General features: G+C 41.3%; 1 protein-coding gene across 5 annotated transcripts in view; it reads left to right on the top strand.

Annotated features, from left to right (window-relative positions):
• Positions 1–19,541, top strand: part of l1camb (L1 cell adhesion molecule, paralog b) — an 85,691-nt gene extending 66,150 nt beyond the window's left edge. For 4 of the 5 annotated variants that reach the window (XM_084427233.1, XM_084427231.1, XM_084427234.1 and 1 more), the window contains 6 exons: positions 1,360–1,536; positions 7,964–8,077; positions 9,105–9,245; positions 9,818–9,949; positions 16,034–16,103; positions 16,294–19,541. In XM_084427233.1, coding sequence (XP_084283359.1) covers positions 1,360–1,536; positions 7,964–8,077; positions 9,105–9,245; positions 9,818–9,949; positions 16,034–16,103; positions 16,294–16,558 — 899 coding nt within the window. In that variant the 3' untranslated portion in view covers positions 16,559–19,541. Of the gene's footprint in view, positions 1–1,359; positions 1,774–7,963; positions 8,078–9,104; positions 9,246–9,817; positions 9,950–16,033; positions 16,104–16,293 lie in introns of those variants that run through there. The other variant, XM_084427235.1, reaches the window with a different exon arrangement.
• The last annotated feature ends 606 nt before the right edge of the window (positions 19,542–20,147 follow it).

Below are 20,147 nucleotides of genomic sequence, written 5' to 3'. Positions count from 1 at the left end.
CTTCTAGACTGAGAAAAGCCAGAAATTTTTTTTTTGGCTCATGTGGATGAAAGACAACAACTCCCAGAATGCACTTGCTTCACTGCCATACGAGGCCACTCCCAAGCCACGCCTACCGGTAAGAGCGCAGTTAAACAACTAGGCTAGGCTACTAGTTGACTCGAAACTTAAAAGACGCCGTTTTATCGTGAGTCTCTGTGACGAGTCTGCCCAGGATTTCGAGATCGCCCAAAATGTCCGGGATTCGGCTTTTGCGTTCTACAGTCGCCATTCATTATGTTTACTGTGGCGAGCAGGACGAGGCTGAGGGGCGCGGGAGAACGGCGCGAGGCCGGTGACGTGATTACTGACGAGCAACACCTGTGAGACGCACCGGTCTCATAGGCTATCTCTCATGGAGGAGCGGGAATTTTCTTAGCAATGCTAAAACGCACATCAACCGATCACTTGTTTAGCGTTCATGTAAACACAACATTCAGATTCAGCAATCGGAATGAATTCAGTTAGATTGAAAGAAAAGGTGTGCATGTAAACATAATGAATGGCGACTGTGGAAAGCAAAAGCTGAATCCCGGACATTTTGGGTGATCTCAGAATCCCGGCCGAACATGAGGGAAAAAGAGGATGTATGGTAACCCCTACTACTCAGCTTTCTCCACAGAACAAGAGCCTGTTAGCTTAGCTTAAAAAGATGTCTGACACTATGTGTACATTCTGTGAGTGAGATCCCTCTATGGGCGGGTTGAACACATGCGGGACAGCTCCTACTACTGGCTGTAGTCTTTAGCCTCTGGCCAAAAAATCCTCCGATGACGCAAAATGACGATTTTTGCGTCATCGGAGGATTTTTTTCAGACAAAAAATACATAAATCTCTGGTCTCAGGGGGACATGAGGGAGGGAAGCACGGTAATTCGAAAATACTACAGGTTTTCTACTGATACAAAGCTTAATGCTAAATGCTGAAGTATCCCTTTAACACCAGGGCAGTTTGACTGATGATTCCCAGCTATGCAACTGAGTTAGTATTTTACAAACGGATGGCATTTAGCTTAAACTAATAAGTACTACAGACTGAAGCATCTTCTTCATTTTGGAGATATGGTTGTGAGTGAACTGGCTGAAATCAGAAGTATTAACTGTAGTTTGACTAGAAGACCAACTGGTGAGGTATCTAAATATGTCAGTTAAAAATGGCTCACTATTTGGCAGGTACCTTGGTAAACCACCCTTTGTATTCATTATTTTTAAAGAAAGAGTTATTGGTCATTGATGAACACCTTTATAAACCTGTTCAAAGGGAAGCTTAAATGTAGGGTGTTATTTGTTCTGATTGGCTTCTGTTCTGTGCTCTGTTCAGTTGTGCCTGGAAGCTCGAGCCCACGGCTGGTGGAGAGCATCGATCTGCCCGCTGTTACTGAGTACACCGTGAAGAATCTGGATCCTCAGAGCCACTACCTCTTCTACCTGAGAGCGCGCAACACCGCTGGCGACGGGGAGCCCATCATAAAGCAGGGCGCCACCTTGTTGGACGGAGGTGAAACTGCACAGCTAATGTAGCCGGCGCGGTCTGCACTTCGCCGACTACTGCGTTGTGTTCTGGTGCACTGATGACAGGACACTGACTTTCCTCAAGGCACTTTATTCGGCTCAACTGTTAAGTTTCAAAGAGAGCAAAAGTTTAGGATTCGATCCTCGAATCAGAATCAGCCTCTCTCAATCACGTAGAATGCAGACTGAACATTTAATCACATTCAAAAATCAGAAAATAAAATACAAAAGAATAATTAAACATATCACATTAGGCTCATATATATGGGTCAATATATAATTGTGGGAGATTTTGAGTTTGAATAATTCTGGGAAAAAATATATTTATTTACAAAATATTATTATCTTCCCTGATAAATCATCCCTGAAATATTTTGTTTTTAGTCATTGCCAAGCTCAGGCATAATTGATTTCAGATATTTAGTTTTAAAAACAAGAAGTTTACTCATTATTTGGTCAACTATGTTACGGACAAAACCTATAAGTTTTAACTTTAAGTAAATGGCAGACATTTAAAAAAATCATTACTCTTGGAAGAATATGTGTCTATTTACCTACCTTTTCAATTAAAATACCCAATTAATTAAGAAAATACACATTTTGTTCAATTGAAACCCCAAATTTCAAGTAACCGGTCTGTATATTTTGTTTCCAAACTGCTTGATTCATGATAATTCTCTTGATGAAATTATGCTGAGGTATATATTTGACAGCTACTCAGTTTCTAAATATTTACTTGGAGATTAGGGAACCATTGAAATACATATATTTTTTAAAAAACATAATGGTAACTTAATTGACAGCCCAGTATCATAGTTGACAAAAGTAACATAGTTGACTGGACATGACAAAGTAGGATGATGTATTAACAAAAACAATCCTAAACTATATCAATTATTATATGTTAGCTAATCTTTTATTGCATTTAATCAAGACCTGTTGAATATTTCATGACATAAAGGAGAAATACAGACGCACATCAGTTTACAAGGATCAATCACAACTTTATTAACAAGCACATATATCATAAGCAAGAGATCCTAACATAGAAAACAACAACAACAAAAGTATCAAAAACAGCACTTACACAAATATTCCACCATGTAAACATTTTGAAAATCTTGTTTGTGGAATGAAATACAGTAGTGCATTGTATTGAACAAAAAATAATAGTGCACTGCAATAAGTAACAATAACCAAATAGTGTTTTATTCTGTTGGTTAACAGAGTAAGTGTGCTGCATTGGATCAAAATTTTAATAGTGCAAACAGTTGTATCTCAAAAACATTCATATGTCAGAACCCAAGTAAAACATTGGCATACCCTCCAACTTCCAGAACACACTCCCCATTTTCTAACCCAAGAACATGGCCAATTATGGTTTGTTTTTCAATGACTTTGTCAAACTCAATCAAGTAATCTTTGAGTGTGTGTGTGTGTGTGTGTTTGTGCGTGTGCGTATATCAGAGGTGTATAGTCCAGGTGCCAGAAAGTAGAAATCCTGTCCAGCAGCTGTTCCAACACTAAACCAGCTCCTCTACCAGGTAGATGAGCTCGTTAGTGAAAACACCTGTTCTAGATGTAGAGGCAGATCCAAAAACATGGCAGGATTTTTACTTTCTGGCACCTGGACTATACACGTCTGGTGTCTATATGTGTGTGTACTTGACCGTGTGCTTGTGCCACGTGTTTGTTATAGCGTGTGTGTGTGTGTGTGTGTGTGCGCGCATGTCCTTAGCCATGAAGATATGATTTGGCAATATCTTCCCACACATCTCTTTTTATTTCAACATGACGTGCTGTCACGTGCTGTGGGGCAGGAATCAATCTGAGCACATCCTCAAATGGATACCAGAGCGCATCCTCTCGCATTGGCCAGTAGTAACGATTGTGTCCCACTCTGTGCATGCACTTAACATGAACATGTGTCTCACTCACTTCAACAATGGTTCCAGGGTAAACCTCATCGTCATATCTGATGACACACCACTGACCAACAATGTCATCTCTATCCCACTGTACTTCAAGGTCTGGTTGTTCTTGGTGCAATGCAGGAACAGCAGAGTTTGACTTTCTCGCCGTGCACGGTAACGGCGCTGCTTTTCTGCAGCAGATAATCGTGGCATTTGCCTGAAAACAAGTTTACTTTTATAATATTTATTGCAAAGTATTTTATAGTTACTTTACAATTAGAATATTAAATGAACTCCTGAAAACTATAAGAACATGTCATGAATGTCAACTATGTTACTCTTGGTCAACTAAGTTACCTTTGCAGAGTAACATAGGTGACTGGTAACCTAGTTGACATTTTTGCTGTTTTTAGGGAAAAAATCAAAATGGTTGCCTAGCACCAGACACCACATGGCATTTTACGGAGAGGGTCTTCTAAATATTATATGTACAACTGAGTAAAATTGAAATTCAAAGTTATTTATGAATTCATTGTAGTAACATTGTTGACATATGATAAGTACACATTTGCCCCAAGCACTAGTTTAGGTGAAATAACTGAAAATGTGGAGGGAGAACATACCTTGGAGTCTTGCTAGCTTTCTCTTCAGGAGGAAATGACATCATGTGGAGCAGGTCATGTGATTTGGAAAACACACTCTTCCTTGAGGGGTGTATTTGCTATGGGTAACTTAGATCAGTGGTTCCCAAACCTGTCCTGGAGGACCACCAACACTGCACGTTTTCTTTTTCTCCCTAGTCAAACACACCTGATTCAACTCATCAGCTCATTAACCCATGTGATAATGAGCTGATGAGTTGAATCAGGTGTGTTTGACTAGGGAGAAAAAGAAAACGTGCAGTGTTGGTGGTCCTCCAGGACAGGTTTGGGAACCACTGACTTAGATGACAGCGACTTCTCGGACACATATTCAATTTGTCAATTTCTATTGAAAATGTGACATATTGCCCAAAAAGACACATTGTTCACAATTACCTCAACTTAATGTAAATAATATAATTAAAACTATTATAATTAATAAGTTTTTAAAAAGTTTTTTTTAGGTAATGACATTGTGGTTGTAATTCATTTCGGACGGTTATTTAGTTGACATTTTAGGGATATCTAGTAAATTTTTATAAATAAATGATTATTTCCATAATAATTAACTATGGAATTTGTAAAGACATGATCATGAAGAACACTGAAGACTTTTAAAATTGTATTTTAATAAGCATGTTTGCAAGATAAATCTCATGGACATGAAAACTCCCTCAATTATATATTGACCCATATATAATGTGTATGTGTCATATTGCATGTTGTCTCTGTTCACCACTCTGGGATTTTAGCTCTTACATTAACAGTATGCAACATGAAATAAATCTTTTCAATAGTTAATACATACCTACAGTAATATGCGCGAAGCAACACGTACATGCTTTACATCTGTGCTTTTCAGTGCCATTGAACATTAATCAATACAAGAAAACTTTTTAAATGAACACATTATATTCATAACCTGGTATTGGGAGAACATACCTGTTAAGTTTCAAAGAGAGCAAAAGTTCAGGATTCGATCCTCGAATCAGAATCAGCCTAACATAAGAAAAAGGACAACTGAAACGTGGGCTGTGACACAAGAGGATAGAATGACGATCGCTAACATAGGCTACAGCTAAACAAAACACGAGGTTAGCAATTTCTCAAACTCTCAAAACAGCAAAATTCTCGACACATCTCGATTAAATGTAAGTGCACTCATCATAAATTACACATACAAGTTACCACCCAGCTAACAAAAAGACGTCCCTAGAACGTCCCTGAACGTCCTCTGCGAACGTCCTCTGGACGTCTTCGTGTAGGGTTCTTTAAACGTTAGCAGGACGTCGCGGGGGACTTTCGCAGGACGTTTGCAGGACCGTCGTGCGACGTCCCGAGGGACCTTCGTGGGACGTTTGGAAAACATTCGGGGACCTTTACAGAACGTTCATTAGAAGTCCTTTTAACATCCTTTTTTATTTTATTTTACTTCTGGCTAACCAAAGAAAACAGACACGTTGTAAGGAACAAAGTATTTATTTGAACAATTGTAAAGGTGTTGTGCTCTTTCCGTGTGTGTGTGTGTGTGTGTGTGTGTGTGTGTGTGTGTCTTCAAACGCGCTGGCAGCTGTGTGTGTGTCTCGGTCGGTCAGCTGTGGGGTTAGTCCGTTGGCAATTATTCCCCCTGGCATCTAAAACAACAAAATTAACACATTCAGTAGTGTTATGATTTTATATGTCTATATATGAATATGTGAAATATAACGTCGTCTCATTTCAGCAACATTTAGCAGCTAACGTTAGTTTCGTAGTGTTAGCATAACGGTTAGCAGTGGTACACGGCGGACAACTTCAGCAAACGTTTTAAAAAGTCAAATTTTCATAATATGTAATGATGTATAGTGTTTACGATAACTAATGTATACTAATCTAAAAATTAAAAATACCTTTAAGACAGACGAAAGGGAAAACACAAGGCCGCGTCTGAGGAGGACCGTCAACTGTCACTACAGCTGAGCGTTGCCATGGATACATGGATACATGCTGCGTGCATAATGAATGACGTCACTCGCTTAGGTGCATTTGATCATAGATATGCATTTGATCGTAACTTGCTGGTGTGTTATGGAAGGCATATTCTGCCAAAATTATAGTGTGTAGCTATATGACACTTTTTTTTGTTATTTGAAATGCAATGTGCTATCAGTCTTAAGTGCAATAATTAGAATAATATTTTTCCTAAAATAACTTATTTTGAATAAAACCAGTCCTTCAATCGCCTGACCAACATTTTTACAGGTAGCCTAAATTAGGATACATTTGTCTTATCTGTGTTATTTTCCACTTTCTTTCCAGCATGTGCTATAAATAATATTTTTACTATAGTTTATTTTCAGTTATAAAACTATAACCTCAATCTGCAAAACAAAAACCATGTTTTTTAGATAAAATCCATTATCACAGTTAATTTAATGGATAAACAAATCCCCTTTTAAATCCAATATGGGTTTATATTTTAGTTTAATCAGTCATTTGTCTGAGTTGCAAGATGTCCGGTCTAATGATAAAAATCAAAGGCATGGGCGACTGGATTGTGTGTTGTCATGGAAATGGCATGTGAGGGAGACGTTCGCAAACTGGCACGGATAAATGTCCTCAGAACGTCCATCAGTGAACGTTCCAAAGCGGACCAGATGCGGACGTCCTCCGAAGGTCCGCTTTGGAACGTTCCAAAGCGGACCAAATGCGGACGTCCCCCGAAGGTCCGCTCGGGAACGTTCCAAAGCGGACCAAATGCGGACGTCCCCCGAAGGTCCGCTCGGGAACGTTCCAAAGTGGACCAAATGCGGACGTCCCCCGAAGGTCCGCTCGGGAACGTTACAAAGCGGACCAAATGCGGACGTCCTCCGAAGGTCCGCTCGGGAACGTTCCAAAGCGGACCTAATGCGGACGTCCCCCGAAGGTCCGCTCGGGAACGTTACAAAGCGGACCAAATGCGGACGTCCTCCGAAGGTCCGCTCGGGAACGTTCCAAAGCGGACCAAATGCGGACGTCCCCCGAAGGTCCGCTCGGGAACGTTCCAAAGTGGACCAAATGCGGACGTCCCCCGAAGGTCCGCTCGGGAACGTTACAAAGCGGACCAAATGCGGACGTCCCCCGAAGGTCCGCTCGGGAACGTTCCAAAGTGGACCAAATGCGGACGTCCCCCGAAGGTCCGCTCGGGAACGTTACAAAGCGGACCAAATGCGGACGTCCTCCGAACGTCCGCTCGGGAACGTTACAAAGCGGACCTAATGCGGACCTAAGGGGACGTTCAAAACGTCCGGGGGACGTCCCCTGTTTGCTGGGCATGTGCACTGAAACGAAAGTTTTAACAGGTATATCTCAATGTTTACATTGCGCTGAGGCAAACACACACCTCTCTCTCTCAATCACGTAGAATGCAGACTGAGAAAAGAACGCGAAAATTCAGTATATAACCTCACATCCAATAGAGGGCGCACACACACAACACATAACTCTCCCAACACCTATAAGCTACCATGCCATGACTGAACAATACAATATTTTGGTGAAATAAATTCACAAACAATAGAAACCAGAAAATAAAAAGTTGCACAAATGTTTATCATTCTTTGACCTGTTACACTAACATTTCAGCCTTCTCATTGTTTGGAAGTGAATCAATCAAAACTAACTTTATCTGGACAATAACTTTATTCTAGAGCTAATGTAAAGCCAAAACAATCTCTGTTAGGCCTACTGTAATCTCCTATTATCACTGTAAAGCTGCTTTGAAACAATCTACATTGTTAAAAGCGCTGTATAAATGAAGGTGACTTGACTTGACTTTGTACTATCAGGACACAATATAATATTTGTCAAGTCTTATCTACAGTACATGTTCCCTCCGCAGAACCACCATCTGTAATCAACATGACTGCTGGAGAAACATCGGTCAACCTCAGCTGGGTGCCAGGAGACAGACATCGTAACTTTGCCTTTAGATTCCGTTACATCCAAAAAAGTGGTGAGTTTGATCAAGGCTTAGACAGATCTTTTGATCTACTTATCCTGAAAATATGTGTCTTCCCTCTATCATACTATCATCATATCATAAACGGGGGTTTAAGTTGTTGAACCATCATCAAACATTAGCAGTGATAGAGTTATCATAAATTGTTTTTATTTTTGCATCGTTTATTTTTGCATATTCGAACAAACACTGAAACCTACTATATAAACATAATGATAGCATCTAAAATGTATACACATTTATTTAATATATATATATATATAATATTTACGGTAACACTTAAAACACTGTACTGTCATTAATGAAGAACTACACAGGAACAGACAAGTAATGCAATATTATTAGTAGTAACTAACTGTCACGGGTAGTTCTGGTTTTTAGTTAATGTTTCATGTCAGTCATGTGATTGCCTTGCCCTCATGTGATCCTGCCATGTGCTTCCCCAAGTCTCTTATCTCATGTTATCATTGGTTAATTGTCTATCATGTTCACATGTGTCTTGTTCAGTCATTAGTCCTTGTGTGCATTTAAGCCCTCATGTTTGCCATATGTCTTTCTCAAGTATTGTTTTGTGTAACCACTGTTGATAAGCTCCATGTCTTTGTTTTATGTTTGCCCTTGTTTCTGAATAATATTAAACTGCACTGGGGTTCTGCAAACTGACAGTGGATCAATGTTACACTAACAAGAAACTTTGAGTGCTATTACTTACTAATTTATATCAGTAGGTCACTATTAGCTAATCAATAATGACCATCTTTATAGCTCCCAGAGAACTACTAAGAAACTATCTTGTCAAAAAAAAATAAAAAAAAAAACATTTTTAATTGCACATGTAATCCAGATGGGACTAAAAGGGTGAAGCCATTTGCAGTATTTGAATGGCTGAATTTAATTAGTCTCAAAGCTGAACAGGAATGATGACGCAGCAAACATGAGAACACCTTAAAGCCAAATGAAGCTGAACTCAGCAGTGATGATGTTGCTTGTGTGTGTGTGTGTGTGTGTGTGTGTGTGGTAGACGGTGGTCAGTGGGAAGAGTCGGAGCAGGTGAACTCCACGCAGGCCTTCTATCAGCTGCAGGGACTGAATCCGGGTGTTTGGTACCTCCTGCAGATCTGGCCCGGAAACACTTCCTTGGCTTTCAAAACGAACGGACCAGGTACAGGCCAGTCACAAGCATCCCTGGATGGTTTCATGCCATGCTCTGATTCGCTGTGTGTCGCAGATAAAGCTCTGATTCGCAGATAAAGCGCTGTCGGGATAATTCCGGTTCGCGTGGCTATGTGGAAGCGATAAAAATTCTGTATTGTTAATTTTAAGGCCAGACAAGTAGTTTGTTGAGGGTTGGATGTAGGGAAGGACTACACGCCTGCGCACATATATTCAAACGCACATCCCTATAGACTGAACTCGTAATGTGCATGTGCACGCCATCTGCGTTCTCACTGGTTTACATTTTTGAAGTTTGCGCAGAAAGAACTTAAAGAGTTCTCTGTTAAAACGGTGTCGTGTTAGCGGCCCCTAAGTTAATAACTAATGATCGTTGCGACAGAAGTGAATCAATCAAACTAACTTTAGCTGGACAATAACTTTATTCTAGAGCTGCTATAAAGCCAAAACACTTTACTTTAATTTCCTATTATCAATGTAAAGCTGTTTTGGAACAATCTACATTGTTAAAAGCGCTATATATAAATGAAGATGACTTGACTTGTGTCGTCTCTTTCTCAGAGCTGCAGGAGTTGCCCAGTAGCTTTGCAACTCAGGGCTGGTTCATCGGACTCATCAGTGCCATGATTCTGCTGCTGCTGGTGCTGCTCATTCTGTGCTACATCAAGAAGAGCAAAGGAGGAAAGTACTCAGGTAACTCACTCAGTCACTCACTCACTCACTCACTCACTCACTCACTCACTCACTCACTCACTCACACACACACACTGTCTGTCAGTCAGTCAGTCAGTCAGTCACTCACTCACTCACTCACTGTCAGTCACTCACTCACTCACTCACTCACTCACTCACACACACACACACACACACTGTCAGTCAGTCAGTCAGTCAGTCACTCACTCACTCACTGTCAGTCACTCACTCACTCACTCACTCACTCACTCACTCACACACACACACACACACACACACACACACACACTGTCAGTCAGTCAGTCAGTCACTCACTCACTCACTCACTGTCAGTCACTCACTCACTCACTCACTCACACACACACAGTCAGTCAGTCAGTCAGTCAGTCAGTCACTCACTCACACACTGTCAGTCAGTCAGTCACTCACTCACTCACTCACTCACTCACTCACACACACACACACTGTCAGTCACTCACTCAGTCAGTCAGTCAGTCACTCACTCACTCACTCACTCACTCACACACACACACACACACACTGTCAGTCAGTCACTCACTCACTCACTCACTCACTCACTCACTCACTCACACACACACTGTCAGTCACTCACTCACTCACTCACTCACTCACTCACTCACTCACACACACTGTCAGTCAGTCAGTCACTCACTCACTCACTCACTCACTCACTCACTCACACACACACACACACACACACACACACACACACACACACACACACACACACACACACACACACACACACACACACACACACACACACACATACTATGAGTCAGTCAGTCTCTCACTCACTATCACTCACTCACTCACACACACAGTATCAGTCAGTCAGTCAGTCACTCAAAATCGACACTCAGAGGCTGTGTTCCCAATCACACCCTATACCCTCATTCACTATTCCCTACATTAGTTCACTAATATAGTCCCCTTGACAGAGTGAATGAAAAGAAGTGAGTGAATTGAGACACTGATGAACACCTGATAAGCAGAATCACTGAAGGACAGAGAAACAAGAACAGAAAAAAGAGAAACACAAGAATAATGAACTGACTTTCAGCCACTGAGTGTGAAAACAGTTTACAAACCAGTTTAACATTATTTATTTCCTACATGTACAAAAGTTCTTGTTGAGAATTAACAGATATTTAGTTGTTGATATTGTATTGCATATAATAAAGTTTGTAGTCACCATGATGGAGATCAGTGTTTGCTTTAGTTGTTCTCTTGACCCTTGACTTTACAACATTAGTTTCGCTCTGGCTGCTGTAACTATGAGTTTATAAAACACATTTGTTATGGGAAGAACAAGTCAAGAGGAAGATGATCAGGTGTTTTAGGCTGTTGTGATGATGCCATAATCACCCTGGACATGTCTGATTCTCTGATCACATCCTGTGTACAAGCTATTTCTGCAATCAATTATTATGAAGGATATTGAAATCATAGTGCATTAAAACATTTTGAACTCCTGCTTGACTCAGACACACACAGACATCAACAATCAGCACATGAATCTCAGGATTAAATACATTAAATCAGGATTAAACTCTGAATGAGATTAGTGAATTAACAGGCTATATGATGATTTTGTCATCATAATCAATATAACAAACTGCATTCACAAAATGTGTGTGTGCACAAGTGTTGTTTGCAAAAACACAGTTCAAGCAACAAGACAAAAACTAATGTTAAAAAGTCAAGGGTCCAGAACCCAACTAAAGCAAACCCTGATCTCCATCATGGTAACTTCAAACCAAACATTTTCAATTAAACATCTCAATAAAAACCTCTGTAGATGTATGACAGAAATAAAGTCAAACTGGTTAATAATAAGTGTAATAATGTGTAATGGCTGGAAGTCAGTTGTATTTCTTGTGTTTCTCTATTTTCTGTTCTTGTGTTCCTCTTTCCTTCATTGATTCTGCTTGTTAACAGCAGGTGTTCATCACTAATGCTCAACAATCACTTACATATTCCCTTGATTTTCTCACTGCATCAATGTTACTTGTTACTCTTTGTAGTGTGGATTTTCCTGTGGGGTTGAAAGGGTTAACAGTGTAAGATAAAAAGAGGAATAAACTGTAAGTAATAAAACAGGTATATACAGGACCAATACTGTTGCCAGTAGTTTACTGTAAAATTTTGTTTTGTGGGTCACCATTGTGCTGAAGAGTAGAGCCTGTGCTTCAGTCCAGGAGAAGATCTACAAACATTAATGATACGCTGCATGTTGCTTTATTTAAAAAGCAGTGACTGTGTAGTTGCTGGTCCAGTGCAAATCTCTTTATTTACAGTGGTCTCAAATGAAATAAGTTCATGGTAAAACTTTGCCCACATTATTAATGCATTATACATTTTAGTTAATACATTTAAACGACAATTGGTCAATTTAAGGCAGTCAGTTTCTGCAAGTGAAATTAGTTAACTCGAGTTTTAGTATTTTACAGTAACACTGTAGATTACAGTAAATAACTGCACAATTAACAGCAAATTACTGGCAACAGTGTTACAGTGTTTACTGTAAAAAAAGCCTGGTAAGGTCTAACAGTGTATATTTTACATCTGATATACACATTTAAATGAAATATGCCATTCTCATTAATGAAGCACTTAAATTCCATGAAATCATTACCGAGAAGTTATTATTTTTTATATTTTAATAAATAGAAATATTTGTTGTGGATGCAATGCTTTTGTACACTTTTCCTGTGGCATGATTGTGTTTTAATGTTTTAACTACAGTGAGGATCGCTTAGCGCATGATAATAGAAGAAATCATGGTCTGAGAAAATAGTCACGCAAATAATGATCAATAATGCAATAAGGCTATTTCCATTAAATCTATAAAGCAATTAAAAATACTCTTTGGCCAGTGAAAAAGATTGAGAAAGCTTTCTCTGAAATGTATTTTATACTGTTTGACTTATTTATTCAAAAACAAGGCAAGGATAGGCTACTACATGATTTTTAGCAATGTAATGTGATGCCACATCCGTATCTCATATTTTCCTAATGTCTTGTACCGTTAAACATGTGGATGAATATGCATATGCAAAAGTATGCAGATGAGGATATGCATAGTAAAGCTAAGTGTTGTAAGCTCCATTTATAAAACTAGCTCTGGTGCCACCGCCTCAAGAGAAGCTGAAACATATGTGACCCAGACACACAAAATGACCATCCCCGTAACAGGAAGTGCAATTGACAGTGGAAGAACTTCTGAGACCCCCAGACTCTATACCAACACAGAGATGCCGGCTGCTTGCATCGACATTAGCGGTGTGTCCTCCAAACTGAAAGCCAGTCTCAAACGCCTAGGGACTGCCTTGGTAGCTTCAGATGACAGCTGAAGACTCTGGTGTGGCGACCATGACGACTGGAGACTCTGGTGCGGCGACCATGATGACTGGAGACTCTGGTGCGGCGACCATGATGACTGGAGACTCTGGTGCGGCGACCATGATGACTGGAGACTCTGGTGCGGCGACCATGATGGCTGGAGACTCTGGTGCGGCGACCATGACGGCTGGAGACTCTGGTGCGGCGACCATGACGGCTGGAGACTCTGGTGCGGCGACCATGACGACTGGAGACTCTGGTGCGGCGACCATGACGGCTGGAGACTCTGGTGCGGTGACCATGATGACTGGAGACTCTGGTGCGGCGACCGTGACGACCGGAGACTCTGGTGCGGCGACCGTGACGGCCGGAGACTCTGGTGCGGCGACCATGATGACTGGAGACTCTGGTGCGGCGACCATGATGACTGGAGACTCTGGTGCGGCGACCATGATGACTGGAGACTCTGGTGAAGTGATCATGATGACTGGAGACTCTGGTGCGGCGACCATGATGACTGGAGACTCTGGTGCGGTGACCATGATGACTGGAGACTCTGGTGAAGTGATCATGATGACTGGAGACTCTGGTGCGGCGACCATGATGACTGGAGACTCTGGTGCGGCGACCATGATGGCTGGAGACTCTGGTGCGGTGACCATGACGACTGGAGACTCTGGTGCGGTGACCATGATGACTGGAGACTCTGGTGAAGTGATCATGATGACTGGAGACTCTGGTGAAGTGATCATGATGACTGGAGACTCTGGTGCGGCGATCATGACGACTGGAGACTCTGGTGCGGTGACCATGACGGCTGGAGACTCTGGTGCGGCGACCATGATGACTGGAGACTCTGGTGCGGTGACCATGATGACTGGAGACTCTGGTGAAGTGATCATGATGACTGGAGACTCTGGTGCGGCGACCATGACGGCTGGAGACTCTGGTGCGGCGATCATGATGACTGGAGACTCTGGTGCGGTGACCATGATGACTGGAGACTCTGGTGAAGTGATCATGATGACTGGAGACTCTGGTGCGGCGACCATGATGGCTGGAGACTCTGGTGCGGTGACCATGACGACTGGAGACTCTGGTGCGGTGACCATGATGACTGGAGACTCTGGTGAAGTGATCATGATGACTGGAGACTCTGGTGAAGTGATCATGATGACTGGAGACTCTGGTGCGGCGATCATGACGACTGGAGACTCTGGTGCGGTGACCATGACGGCTGGAGACTCTGGTGCGGCGACCATGATGACTGGAGACTCTGGTGCGGTGACCATGACGACTGGAGACTCTGGTGCGGCGACCATGGTGACTGGAGACTCTGGTGAAGTGATCATGATGGCTGGAGACTCTGGTGCGGCGACCATGACGGCTGGAGACTCTGGTGCGGCGACCATGATGACTGGAGACTCTGGTGCGGTGACCATGACGACTGGAGACTCTGGTGCGGCGACCATGATGACTGGAGACTCTGGTGAAGTGATCATGATGGCTGGAGACTCTGGTGCGGCGACCATGACGGCTGGAGACTCTGGTGCGGCGACCATGATGACTGGAGACTCTGGTGCGGTGACCATGATGACTGGAGACTCTGGTGCGGCGACCATGGTGACTGGAGACTCTGGTGCGGTGACCATGATGACTGGAGACTCTGGTGAAGTGATCATGATGACTGGAGACTCTGGTGCGGCGACCATGACGGCTGGAGACTCTGGTGCGGCGATCATGACGACTGGAGACTCTGGTGCGGCGATCATGACGACTGGAGACTCTGGTGCGGCGATCATGACGACTGGAGACTCTGGTGCGGTGACCATGACGACTGGAGACTCTGGTGCGGTGACCATGACGGCTGGAGACTCTGGTGCGGCGACCATGTTATGAAGTGGCTCTGCTGTTGGGACCACCGGTCTGTAAGGTGCTGAAAGCACAGTACTAATGACCATCAGAAATGGACATGCTGGAAACTGTGGTGGTCCAAGCTCTGTTGTTGATGCATACTGCTGATTTTACAGGTTTGTTTAATCCATGACTATAGAAGTCTTTCAAAACGGCATTTTTCCCATTTAAACAGTTGGCTAGAGCACAGAATTGAGTGATGTATTCCTCAATGGTACAAATACCTTTTCGAAGAAACAAAATTTTCTCTGCTGGATCCATGTGTGGCGAAGTCTCTGTCACGAACGAAACACAAAGTTGAGGATCCAAACACAGATGTTTATTAAAGGGTAATCAAAACAGTCCAAACAATGACAGAGTCCAAGGCACAGGAAAACAGAGAAATCCAGGACAACGGGTAGAAGATCAAAACCAAGACACAGGAAACCAGGATACAAAGGCAATGCAATACAGACACATACAAGATTTTGCATCAAATGACTGAATTAACCAGACTTATATAGGTAGAGTTGACAAGGTAAATGATACACAGCTGATAGCACTCTGGGCAGCGATATCTGGGAAATGTCCATAATAGAATGACATAATATTAAGTCCATAATAGATTGACAATAAACAAGAGGGGAGTGCCCTCTGGTGGACATCCAGTAACAATTGTATGTTTTATACACAGTGAAAACAGCATTACATTTACCGAAACTCTAGGTATATATAGCGGTGAATGTATGCAATAGTGCTGCTATGTTTATAGGGTTGTCAACGAAAGAGACATTCTGAATGTGCGTTCTATTTTTGGGGTTTCAGTGAAAGATAAAGAGGAGGGTCAGGTGGATGCTGGGCCCCGAACAAAAGATGACGCGTTTGGAGAGTACAGGTAAGCGCAGTTAGCCAATTATGTCACATTATAGTGTCAATAATTCTCTCTGTTCATAAGTCTCTCTGCTTTCATGCTTGCGCACATAGATCTCTGGAGAGGTAAGAACATTCACTGACTCCGTCAAACATGTACACTGACTGTTTCCTGCTGGACTGTAACCGAAACCTCTGGTCTGTCTCTCCATCAGTGATAATGAGAAGTGCTCCATCAGTCAGCCGTCTGTCTGCGAGAGCAAACGCAGCAGTAACGACAGTCTAGCCGACTACGGAGACAGTGTTGACATCCAGTTCAACGAGGACGGCTCCTTCATTGGCCAGTACAGCGGACGCAGGGATCCACCGACTCACGGCGGTCACGACAGCTCGGGCGCCACGTCTCCCGTCAATCCCAACATGCCTCCACCCAGCATCAGCTTCCCCACTTCTGTGACAGGAATTCTGGGGCCAAATTAACACATGCATGTCCCTGACCATTTGAATGAGAGGCACTGATGGTATTAGACAGGATATTACTATATGACGCGTCCATAAACACCACCGGCTTCACACTCACATAACGACACACATGCATCCGACAGACGCCAATAAAGTGCAGGACAATTGCTTATAACATTCCATCCAAGCACTGAAAACTGTTTACAACGCTCACCTTGCTTCTTCCCAGTTTACAGCAAGTGATGTTTGAACTGGAAGGTGTTCCATGAAGTTCTCTTGCTGAACTCCGGTAGAATAAGGTGTGATAGACTACAGACGCAGTCAGGGGAATACGGCCATTCGAGAGTTCAGGACAGATTTTGGCCTTGTTCACATGGCGCACAAATGCAACTCGTTTTGAAAATGATATCTGTAGGAGTGACTGCCAGCACTGTCTTTTTCTGAATCTGATTGTTTATAAAGCATTTGCTGTATCTACAGTGCATTGGTTACTGTAGGAAATAACGTAATAACATAGTAGAGGTCAGCACTATGGCTTCTACTGTACAACAAAAAAGATAATGTTGACAGGACACTCTGATATATGAGACACAGTTCACTTTTTAGTGGAAGAGTAACACAACAAACAAATGCAATGAAATTGAATCTGACGGTTCGGGCTAAGATTTGAATTGGCTTTGTAAAAACGACTGTTCAGTTTCTCACTGTTCGGGCTAAAGACTTGAGCCGAGCAGATTTTTGCTGCGTCTCTGAACAATGCCTTATTGTAGAAAACATCAGCTAGAATCACTGCGATGTTCCTGTGCAATCACAGGAAACAGTTTGAAAAGAGAAAATCCTTTCACATTTCATTATCATTTGAAGACATACTTTCCCCATTTGCGTTTAAAAAATGTTAAAATTGGTTTTAGTATTTTTTGGTCGTATTCATATGCATGTTCTTATTTTTTTTAATATGAAATACATGTATATACATCATATATTTTATTTCATAGAGGCTAATATATTTTGATTTATACATATCATCATATTATTTATTTATTTATTTATATTTTTTTTCTTTACACATTATGTGTAATGTTTGTATCTTTAATTTTTTTATTCATGTTTTATAATACAATATGTATGAACAATTATTATCCTACCATGTGTGTCTCTCTGTGTCTTAATAATCAAATTTCAGGGCTTTTAACGTGTATCATTTGTATTGTTGCCCAAGTGTGTTACCCAAGTAAGCTTTTTAAATAATGGTGTTTTTGATGCAATTTATTACGTTAAATCCCTTTGAGTACATACAGCCGCTGCACTAAAGCCAAATTTTGTGATTTTGACACTAACATATATTTTTTAACTTTCTTTTTTTCAACTAGAATTGATATCCTGCAGCATTTAACAGCATGAGATGTAGTGCTAGGCTAGTTGATGTAGTGTGAGGCTGTGTCTGCTGTTCTCCTGTAACGCTGAGGCTAAACCCCGTCGTGTTGCCTTACAGAGTTTGATGACTCCCGTTCTTGAGTGTCTGTCATCAGTCCATCAGCTTGCAAATAATAACACTCAAGCAGTGCAAATGATGTACAGTAAATTATTACTAACAATAACAGTCATACAATATAATCTATCACACATTTGTCATCAGTTGTTCTTTCTAGTGTGGGCATTCTTTGAAATAAATGTAGTCAGGCTGTTCCTGTCTGTATCTAGTGTATTAAAGGAAATGGCCTGAGGGCAGTGACTTCAGCTTATGATAAATAGACACAAACTGATGTCGAAAAGAACATATTGATGGTTCTTATTCTGAATGTAAGTAATCTTTTACAATTATTATTTGGTATGTTTTCACCTTTACTATCTTTATTATTGTCATATTTATACCATATCCATGGTCTCATGCTCAATTATAGATTTAGCGTTTAGAGCACTGATTTCATAGTGTTTTATTGATATCATTCTGGAGCGTTTGCTGGCTCTATCCAAAGAGCAAAAACACCTTCAGACAGTGATTATGGCTTTGAGTTCACTACTTAATAACATTATTTGTTTTATATAGCATATGCCACTCATAAACCATCCTGAATTGTACCGATCAAAGTCATGCTGCGACCGCCTGGTTAAAATCAGAATATTAGGAATATTTACAACAAATGTATGTAGCCTGTGTACGCATTAAAATCTATTTTCCTACGAAAAGAACTTGAGTAAAACGGGTGGAAGTGCAGTGCATGGCTTTGTTAGAAAAGAGCTCAAGTGAACCCACACAGTGAGCACGTCACCATCCTTCCCAGCTTTATGGGATATCTTGATAATGTATGTAACCTTCTCTTACCTCTGCCTTCTATTTTTAAATCTAAGCACTAAAATGACAATAAAAAGGTAGTCAGTGTGGTATTTCAAACAATAACTGCCTCTGTGAGTAATAACTGAACTCTGGTGAGAGATAAGTCATGATGGACTATATCTGTAATGTTGCGGGAATACAAGTCAAGTATGGAGCTTGTCAGCGATGCTTCTTTAGCCCCTGTGCTGTATCTAAAAATACAATAAAATAAAATTACATGATGATTATGCAGAAAATAATGTGTAACACGTTTTACTTGTACAATATTAATTTCATTTAATTGACTGGATATTTCTTCATATTTCTTGCACATACATTCCACATTATTAATTGCAGCTGTATATTAGTCACAAGCCTAAAATTGACTGCACTTTTTCATTTGTCATTAATTCATTTAAGTTAAAAAATAATTGTGCATAATAATTGGGCCAAGAGCAGTGGGAACGGAGCGAGCTTAATGAACGACACCTATGAGTCACGCCAGTCTCGAGTCCCACAGAGGAGCTCCGGAAGGATAAAAGGAGGATTTACAACAGTGGAAGATGAGAGAGGACCAGGCCTGGGACTTTTAAGTTTATGTGCGGCAGTCGTCCTTGAGGGGCTGCCACTTACTTTTGTTGTTTATGTTTATTTTGTCATTAAAGTTACGTTCATCGATTGCTTGAATTGGGAACATCATTACATTGGTGCCAAAACTGGGGAGGGCTGTTAAAGGGCCCTCGGCACTGCAGAAAATGTATGGTGCATTTGAGTATGGGTTGAGTAGAGTCTGCCAGCCACCGGCCCACTGACCTGCGAAGGCTGTTACATCCTGACATTTATATGCTCCAGGAAGTCTGACATTTTTGATTTTGTGAAAAGTGCATGTGGTGAACTTTTAAATACTCCTATTTGGGGATTCATGTAATTGTCATTAAATTGGTCAACGTTTTGCCAAGACGTTTTAGATGTGATATATTTCAAAAAAAAAAAAAAAAATTATATTGGTTTTGCTATGGTGAGGCAATAAATATATGGCAGAAAAATGGTGCATTGATTGATTTAGATCAATTTTGAGTTGTATGTTTTGTAATCTCTACACACAGGTTTTGGGCAATTCAACTCAAAGTGTCAGTGTCAAAACTTAATTTTCTTTATTCTTAATAAGGTGTGGGAGAGGGGAGAGGAAAAAAACTGTAAACTGAGGTATTACTTCCTTCTTGAGTTGGCCCTTGTTGCATCAAATCACTCCGTCTGGAAGGAAGGCAAAGGAGATGAAGAATATCCCAACAA

This window comes from Rutilus rutilus (genome assembly GCF_951802725.1).
Source record: "Rutilus rutilus genome assembly, chromosome: 13".
Taxonomy (NCBI): Eukaryota; Metazoa; Chordata; class Actinopteri; order Cypriniformes; family Leuciscidae; genus Rutilus; species Rutilus rutilus.
Note: the sequence above shows the minus strand (reverse complement) of the source record. Positions and strands in the feature narration are given on the sequence as shown.